The sequence below is a fragment of the Strix uralensis genome, chromosome 12 (assembly GCF_047716275.1).
Source record: "Strix uralensis isolate ZFMK-TIS-50842 chromosome 12, bStrUra1, whole genome shotgun sequence".
Classification (NCBI taxonomy): Eukaryota; Metazoa; Chordata; class Aves; order Strigiformes; family Strigidae; genus Strix; species Strix uralensis.
Window position 1 is genome coordinate 2,916,313 of NC_133983.1, and position 9,516 is coordinate 2,925,828.

At 51.7% G+C, this 9,516-nt stretch overlaps 1 protein-coding gene across 3 annotated transcripts in view; it reads right to left on the reverse strand.

Moving 5' to 3' along the window:
• Positions 1-9,235, reverse strand: part of PLEKHG4 (pleckstrin homology and RhoGEF domain containing G4) — a 91,622-nt gene extending 82,387 nt beyond the window's left edge. For 2 of the 3 annotated variants that reach the window (XM_074881569.1, XM_074881568.1), the window contains exon 1: positions 8,586-9,234. In XM_074881569.1, the coding sequence (XP_074737670.1) occupies positions 8,586-8,588 (3 nt within the window). In that variant the 5' untranslated portion in view covers positions 8,589-9,234. Of the gene's footprint in view, positions 1-8,585 lie in introns of all 3 variants that reach the window. The other variant, XM_074881567.1, reaches the window with a different exon arrangement.
• Between the last annotated feature and the right edge of the window lie 281 nt (positions 9,236-9,516).

Below are 9,516 nucleotides of genomic sequence, written 5' to 3' on the forward strand. Positions count from 1 at the left end.
ACTATTAAATGTTGCAGCTATAGAGGTAGGCATTCACACTGCTGTAATCACACCACCTTCCTGTGAGATAACCAGGAATGGCTCTACCTGTTCTTTGGGCTATTGTTTTAGGCGTTTCAGGGAGGAAAGCACAGCACCCAGTTCCACTTGGGAGGAAAGTGTTTGCAGTCTCACCCAGGCCAGCTTCACCCATGGGCTGTGCCTCTGAAAACGAGCTGCCTTCTGCACTCCACCGTGGGATCCCTTGTGCTGGTCACGGCTGTAGCCTGGCTTAGCTCCCCTGCTGCTGGGGCAGGCAGGACAGCTCTCCAGCCTGTGGATAAACCAGCTCCTACAGCCTTGCAGGGAGTGGTGCTCTGCAGACGGAGCTCAGAGAATCATTTCCAGATGCCTCCCACTGTTCCCCCGGCCCTTCTCCGGGTTGACGCGGCTGCGGCAGCCAAAGCAGCTCCTACTGGGCAACGCGCAGGATTATCATTCCAGGCACTGCAGGAAAACAAGCGCTTGGAAGCGATTAACTCATGATCTCTCATTTAATTAAACAAAGGGAAAAATGATGTATTTGCTTTTCAGCTCTGAGGTCCCGCTTCTGCGCATGCTGTAGGTCTGGGCGTGTTCAGCCAGTGAAAGGCAGGCCCAAAGCTGGGTGATCCCCCCGCCAGGCCAGGGCTGGTTTGTTTTCACTCAAGGGGGACATCCCAGATCGCTTTGAAAGCGAAGCGTGACCTCCTGCAAGCCTCGAGCTTTGGAGCTAGTGCACAGCTATATCAATGCTGTCTTCATGCCAGGGCAAAATGCAGGCAGCAGTGGAGGGCAGAGGCAACCTGGTACAGGTAGTGTGACTGTACCATGCTTCAGGTGGCCAAATGCAGACATTGGCACATGGCAACAGGACCAGCAACAGTCACCTGAGCCTGTTCCCCTGGCCAACACCCCCTGCAGGATGTTGTACAGGTCTGATACAGCAACACAAGAATCAAACCTGCTCTTAAGCATACTCTAACCTCAATATTCACCCTTGCCAAAGACACATTCTGGTGCAGCTCTTTGGAGAGCAAAGCCCACGCACCTGGAGAAGCAAGGCCTTCCCCAGCCCTCTGCTTAAACGTGCCCCCGAGGGAAGCCAGACGCACGGGGCAGCTTGCACAGCAAGCTCTCTGCTGTTTGAGCATCACCTGACCAAACCCTGCTCCCCAAAGCAAATGGCATCACGTGCATTCGGACACAGCAGTCTGGCACCTCTTCCCACCAGAGCTCTCTATTCACACTTACTCCTCTCTACCCTTTCCTTTAGGTTTTCATACTCCAGCTTCTCTGGAACAGCGTCTGTAACTTTCTGCTCTGTCTGCACAACACCCAACACATCAGAAAAGTTGCTGAGAACTGCTGAACAGATTGAAGAGGCCAAAGTGGGGATGAAACACTGACCCACAATCCAAGAAAGTCATCTTCTAGCTAGAAACAGAACTGGGAATTGGAAAGAAGCCTTTCCTCACAGGGACATGTACTAAGGTCTCAGTGAACTGAGCAGAAGGTGTGTCTTATCCAGAGCAAGGAATGAGCCCCTGCTCCCAAAGGCCTGTTACTTTCTATTAGCAATAAATCAGGCAGATGATATAGGTGTTTAGAGTGCATGTGAGAAAACAGTTGAAAGCCCTGTCCTTAAACAGACGTCTTCCTGATGAAGGGAAGGGCCTGCTGAAACAAGGGCCTGCAAGTGGATGAGAAGAGCTGTGTATAAAACACCATCCTACATCTGGAGACCAGCTCATTTTGGTTTAGTTTAATCAAGGGATTAAGTCCTTAATCTGAAATAACTGTCTAAGCACAGATTTTTTTCAGATATCATTGGCATAGATCTAACCATGCAATTAATTAACTAAGTTGTACTCTGTGTGATGTAAAGCTTTGGGTACTTTTGGAACACCCTTCCCAGCAACAGACTCATGCTGGAAGAGCGTGGGCACATGGTGGCTGTGGTTTCACTGCCCAGCACTAGCCACACATACCTCTCCACCTCCTCAAGACCACCCAGGGCTCTCCTCTTCACTCCCACTACCAGACTGCACAGGTTGCCCTGGTTTGGCACCATTGGCCACAGTTCAGCCAGGGATCTCCACGTTCAGAATGTCATGTTCCTACAACAGGCTCGGACAAGACTTGCTAAATCCTGTTAGATATCACAGATGGAGCCAAGAATTTCCCAGGCCACCTCTACACAAGACAAGTCCTGGGACATTACAGCAAACTCCCTTTCTTCACAGGGCTCTTCTTGCAAATGCACTAAAATCCATTCTCTGTGCTACCCAACAGCAGAATTTGCTTGAGCTCATTCACCTTACTATTAGTTACAGTACTTGCTTCACTCTCAACTTCAGACGTTGTCATCCATCTGGCAAACCAACCTGAGCAGTAGCATCTTGTACCCCTTACCATTTGTGCCTAACACCTACCAAATAACAGGGCACTCTAGGCAGATGAAAGATTTGTTTATACCAGCCAGCTCTAAAATACCCTAGGTAAGTTCTTAGCCAAACAGGTCAGCTCATTTTAACACCTTTTAGTCAGAGGCATTAAGCCATAGCCAACACCTTGTGTTCAGACACCCATCTGGGGGCATCTTACAACAGATGGGCAGCCTGCTGTGCTCAGAGGAAAAATGATAATCCTTCAGCAGGACAGCTGACGAGTGCCAGAAACGATCTTCACAGGGTCAGCATTTAGATTATTACTTATGGGCCAGCTTTCTGAGCTCGAGGCTGTGGCTGGATCACGTTCAGATCCCACTCCTTCCTCTGCAAGGTGCACAAGCTGCTCGACAGACTCCCATGGGGACTGGTGGATTCTCCATCTCTTGCAACCTCCATAATTGAGTGTGGATGCCACTAAGAAAAGATCATGTTTTAGTTAAAAGAGAGCTCCCAGACTCAGGGTGGAAGCTAGGTAGCACTCTATGGTCCCAGTATCCCATATAACAGATGAGCCACAGTTCCTTTTGGCCTTAAACACTCTGTATTACCATGTGTTCATGAAATACAAATCCTGCTACATCAACAGGGAACAGAATCCGCTCTGAAGCTGAGTAGCACTTCCAGGAGGGGCTGGCTGATCGCATGAGAAAACAGTAAGCACACAATGGAGCCTTCCTTGAAGCAGCACATCCCCGCATGTCTTCGATATGAGAAAACAGCTGGCAACAGCCATCAGATGCCAGCACACACCTCACCTTGAAGAAGAGGCTGTGAGGAAGGATCAGCCAGAAGGACAGCGCAGGCAGCCCAGAGATGGCTGTGGCTATGCCAGCTCAGCCCTGGGCCACCACAAGAATCATCAGTCTGTGCCCCGCAGGGAGAAGTGCTCCTGGTCAGAGGGACCCAGCTTTGCTCCAAGACTTTCTGAGCTCACTGGGGAACAGACACACACATGCTCAAGCTCTCCTGCCCCTGAGCAGCCAAGCCTGGGACCTGCAGTCGGATGAAAACATTTCCCCTATATTCGGATACAATGCTAAATGCGTGCCTCCCAGAAAGCTAAGTAAATCAGTCATAAATTCAGTGCATTGCTTTTACTAAACTCCTGAGTTAGAAAGGACTAAACACAGGCTTTTAAAGCTACTCCCTTTATAGCTTTTTTTCCAAACAGAAGACAGTCTCACGTGTCCCATTATTTCCATACATATCAAAGGAGGGTGGAGATTTAACTAGCGATTTCTAAAAGACATCTTTGTGCACAGAAGGGATGTATGCCAAAACGTGGGTGGTTATAAGCCCAAACACAAAGAAGAATACATCCACAGGCATTTTTCCCCTTGATCCATTAACGGGTCTGCATACCAGCCTCCTGAGCATATGAGAAGGACCTTGTTCAAAAGGTAAATGTATTCAGAAAGATGACAACAGACAGCAAATAATCCACATCCTTTAACTATGTTGGAGGCTCAGCAGCACTAGGTTTTTGTTGGGAGCCACTGAAATTTGACAGGCAGCCTCAGGGAAGGTATCCTCTTGAAAGAACCTGCTCAGGAAGCCTTGCAACTCGGTCTCCTTCGAATGCTGCCACACCTAACACAGGCTGTGAAGCTCAAGGTGGACACCTAGCTCAGCTCTCCAGAACTCCTACAGCTTTTCTTCGCACCACACAAACCATCACCCAGCCACAGCATCGCATCCCATTGGGGGCGACCAGAAGGCCCCATGGGGACTCCCCTCTACCACATCCACCAATGTTCAGGAGGAGCACATGCAGCAGTCTTCATCTGGTCCCCATTTCTCTGCCACTGAGCCATTTGATTCCATTCAAATCAATGGCTGGTTGCACCAGCTGGAACAAGGGTTCATCCTGGGCATCCCAGCCTGATGCCAGGGTGGTAAATTTGAGCAGACAGAAAGACTTTCAGATTCATTCTGTGCTGCTTTGATCTTGGAAGTTTCAGCTTGGTGTCCAGTGATGCAAGAAATGGGATACATATGAAACCAGCCAGGAGCACTTACCACAAGAAAGGCCCCATTTTTTTTTTTTTGTTCATTTTTTAATGAAAGACTAGGCCAGCCAACAGAGGCGAGGCACTCTGTGCAGCAGAGAGGTATTAGCATGGTCAAACCTTTAGAGTCAACAAGGGCACATCCAGTGAGTCACAACTCAGTATCACAAGTGGTGTAGAAAGCACAGATCATCCCACCACCAGAAGTGGGCAGCTTACCCTAGCAGGCTATCCTTGCTTTTCATTGCTCTTCAGTCAGCAACATGTTCAAACCTGGTGCTACTACTCACTTTTTCAGACTTTGGCTACACTGAGCTCTGCAGAACAGGAACAGGGGGCTCCCTCATGGGTGAAAAGCCAGGAATAGGAACAAAAGGTGCTCTGATATTGAGTGCCCACAGGTGGGTTAAGTTTATAGCACCTGCAGAAGACACCTTGACTGTTTTAACGGAGATTTTTCAGCACTTCGGTACTAAAGAGACCTGTAGCCTCTGTGTCCGTGGCTTCCACCCACACTAAACACCAATGCTCAGGTTTAGGCTGTGCCCACAGACTGTAGAATGATTCAGTTTTGCACAGATTGGTCACAGACAGGGTTATGTTTGAGGTGAAGCTAAAAAATTAGGCTCCAGGAGCTGAGCAGCTGTGACTGTGCTCTAGTATTTAGAAGCAGACATGCTGGCTATCTTTTCTGAAGTGGCCAGCAGCAAGATGCTCACAAGGCTCTCACATTATGATCTCTTCTGCTAGCATGGTATGTCCTCAGAGCTGACTGCACCTACAGGTGGATGGCCAGCAGCATGGTCAGAGATGGTTATGCTACTGGATGCTGATTTTCAGAAATTAAGCACTGACACTCAGCGTACAGTCCTTCCTGGTCACCTGCAGCATCTCCCCATAAACATTTGGTATCTTCATTCCCACCTGGTACTAGAACACATTTGGTGATTGCTGGGCAGAGATACATGGATGCAGCTGGCACATCACCTGCATTTTACCTTTTTTTTTTTAAATTGCTACAATGAACAGCATGTTCACCTGCCCAGTGTTTTTGGAAAGAAGCTGGGCAAAATGCACAAGTCGTCATCCTTGTTACCCCAGAGAAGATGCTCTCAGACCACTTCCATGTGCTCGGGATTATGTCTCTGGGCTTTGTCTGTGTTCCAACATCTTGCTCATGGCTTTGGCACAGAAATAAAGAAAGAAGATCCCCAATGCTTAAAGCTCTTTGTGATTCCCAGACTAATTTCCTTCCCACCCCAGGAGAAGACATAACCAGAGGACAAAAGAAAGACTATGTTTTCTGCTGAAACCCATCCTCTCTCCTGCCAGCATAGAGGTGCCACCTGAGCTTCTCTGCAGGAAGACACCAGCATTTGCACCTCTTGTGATACACACAGGCTCTACTCTACACACCCGCATGATGACTGGAGACTTGGAGCCTGCCACCATATGAGAGGAGCAGCCCAGGCAAGTCCAAGGCACACCGTTGCAGAAGCCTCACTGAATTCACATGCTGGGTCCACAGTGCCCCAGCTACCATTGAAGAGCAGCAGCAATCACCCTAGCAAGGGTGGAAAAGCAGCCCTGGGCTCCCTGGCCAGCCACTGCAGCTTTAGCAACTTCCCAGTGAGGAAACTGTCCCTCACAATCTGGGGATAGAGGCTGGGAACCAGACCCCCACACTGTGCAGTGGAGGAGCAAGGCTGTTGCTCTCTTTGTTTCCAGCCAAACCACCCAAGAGCACAGGGTTTTACATCTGCTTGGGTGGAAGGTGTTCCTCAAGTGGGGCACACTGTGGTCTGGCCATATGCCCTGACCATCTCCTGTGCCCTATGCAGCAGCAGGCACCAGGCAAGGTGAAGCCCGCTCCCTCTCCCATGGAGGAGAAATCCCTACCAGGGAACGAGGGCAGATCCCCAGCCATGAAAGCCATGATGGGATGAGCAGGGTAGACAGAGCCCAGACAGGCTCCTGCCTTGCTCACACCATGGGGTTTTCACAGATGCAAAAGTCAGTTCTAATGGAAGTGGGCTACTTTGGCCTACTGCATCTTACACATTTGGTGCTTTAGCCATCCTCCAGCTGCAACAGCCCTATGCACCCATATACACACCACATCATCCCTAACACTGAAACATGACTGGCACCCCATGAAGAGGAATCACCTGCCTCACACAGAACAGGGCAGCCAGCGGCTGCACAGTGCCAGATCTCCATCAGGAGCCAAGCCTCTGAGAGGCTTGCAGACTGCCCGAGGCCATGGGGAAGCCTCATGCAGGCCAACAGACTGACCCACATTCACTTAGATCTAAATCTTTTGCCTGCAGCATTTGGTTGATTCACCAGGACACCAAAAATTCAAGTTAAACAGAACAGCTTGGAGCTACAGTCACAACTCAGCTGCTCACAGAAATGCACCTCCCAAAATGCAGACTGGTCCACCACAGCACTGCGAATGGACACTGGCCATGGACCACAGGTGTCTGCAGTGTGACTAGTGCCCATTGCTGGATCTGTGGCAGCTTGGCCCCTCGTTCTTGCTCCTTGAGCTGCCAGGCCTGAGCTCAGCACCTAAGAAGCACATGGGCCCCCTCAGCAGCAATGCATGGTCCCTATATGCTCACAACCCCACCCTGGCACCGCGCTGCACAAAGGCCCCTGCTTCAGACAGCTTTTGCATCACACGTTAGAAAAAGGTGAAGGAGGACCTAAACTGGGGATGAAGCCCTTGGGAATCAGAAAGTCAGGAGCAGAGTAGCAGCAGCTAGTCTCTGCCTCAGGCCTCCCAGAGCAGGAGCTTCACAAGCGCTGCTCCAGTCCCTATGGCAAAATGGAGCCCATGGGGCTGCAAGAGATAGCACCCACCCTGCACAGCCCCGAACAGTGCTCTCCTTTGATTTCAGCTTCATACAATAACCAGCACAGACCAAAAATTACCAGGAACACACTAGGCATGGGGTGAAGGAAAAAGGTCTCCCAACTGGGATGGAAAAGTGGAAGTAGTGAGATGCCCGCAGGCCTCTACAGCAGGATGGGAGAGGAGAGCACAGCACAGCTCTGACATGGCCATATGAGGGTAGACAGCCACGGGGTCCCCAGCAGGGGAGCTGGAGGGTGGCAAAGGGAAGAGACATGGGTCCGTGAGCTTAGCTCAGGTTGCAGAAACCCAAAATTGGACAACTCATCCTTCAGTGAAAGCCAAGCTTCTCCAAGCCCAGAAGCTGAACTTTTAAGAAAAAAAGCAACTCACTGCCAGGCACAGCAGCAATGCAAGCCACTTGTCCCCCTCACGGACTTTGTTCCCTCTGCTGTGGAGAAGCAGCCCATGACACAGCAGGACAGGTCCAGGAGATTTAGGGCTGCTGGGCACACAGATCCCAGCCTGAGCCCAGGAACCAGAAGCCAGAGTGGTGCTCAGTGGGTGCTACGGGGCTAGCAATCCCTCCAGCCTCTGCCACCCCAGGGCTGGGCACCTCTGTTTGCAGGGCAGCGCCAGTGTGGCTGGGCAGGGGACAGCCCTGCAGCCACTCCCAGGGAGCCAGGGTGCTCTGCTGCCCGGCTGGGCTCGCCTGTCTCTCCCCTCCCCAAACAAGGATCCCCACGTGCAAACTTGACACTGAAAGGGAAGGACCCCTGCCTGGCTCCAGGGGTTTCTCTGAACCCCTAGATGCCCCCCCTGGGCAGGAGAAAAAAAGCTGATGCTCTCCCCATCTCCAGGCTCTGCAAGGAAGCAGTGCCCACAGCCCCAGAGCAGGACTAGCAAAGGGCAAGGGCAGGACAGCCCAGCATCCAGGCAGCCTGAAAGATAGGGCCCTGCCTGACCTGCCCCATCCCAGCTCCTCGCTCCAGGGCTGCACCCCCATAGGCACCCCGTGAGGGGGTCAGTGCCAACAAGAGTTCCATGTCCCTGCAGCCACCACCCAGGGCTGGCACCCAAGGGTACAGTGCTCCATCCGAGTAACGGGAAGTGCCAGAAGAGCCGTTTCCCACTCCCGGCATTAGCACGGTGCATTGGCTCCAGGCAGGCTGCCCCGATAGCGGCTCCATCCCGCGCAGCACTGCTCGTGCCCAGGGCAGGAGCCCTTTGCAGAGATTTCCTTACCATGTTCCCGGCCTCCTTTATTCCCCCTCACTTCCAAAGGCAGCTTTTTTTCTCTTTTTCCTCCATGTGTGCGACGGGGCGTCTCCTCTCCCCTCCGACGTGAACCACCGAAGCACTTTGAGTTCTGGACTGTAATCCAAGCCCTCACCGCCCCCAGCACAGCTCCAACTAATCTAACTCATGACACTACCGGGGCTGAGGAGGGGACCTCAAAGGTTTCTCTGACAGCCAACTCCAGTGCTAGACGGTGGAGGGGCATAGCGAGCGCAGGGTGCTGTGTTCCCCAGCCCTGCAGGGACCTTACAGACACAGGCAGAGCCAGCAACGCTCGAAGGCTGCTCGTAGGGCACCGCTGCTATCTGCGTCCCTCAGAACACGCCTGGCCCTCCGCACAGACCTGCTTAATGCGGATGCTTTGTGGCAGGGAGCTGCCTTCGCCCGGGAAGATCTGAATAGCTGCTAGAGGAGAACAAGCCCACGGCAGGCATCCCAAGAAGGTCTCCAGCTTCCCAAAGAGGTTTCCAGCAAAATCTTCCCCCTGCCTTCTCTTGGCTTGCGTTTCTCTAAGTCCAGAGAAGTTTCTCCACTCCGCGAGATCCTGAGGCAGCGCTGCAGGTTAAGCAAAACACCGAGAAATACAAAAAGAGTGCTCTGAAATATTGTTTTTCTAACTTCTAGAAGGAAAACAGAGAGGCAGTGACCGCTTCAGGCAACAGCAACAAACTGCATTGGTATCAGGCGAGAGATGTGGAGACCTCACCCTCTCCCAAAGGAGGAAGTAATTTAACATGGCAAGTTTCTCCACCCCTCCATTAATTGTTTAAGATGGCCAGGGGCCAAAATACTGCCTGAGCAGTGGGAGCAGCGGGGAAGGTCACCGAACAGCCAGGCAGCAGCCTACAGAAGTGACAACGGGAAAGGGCAGAGCCAC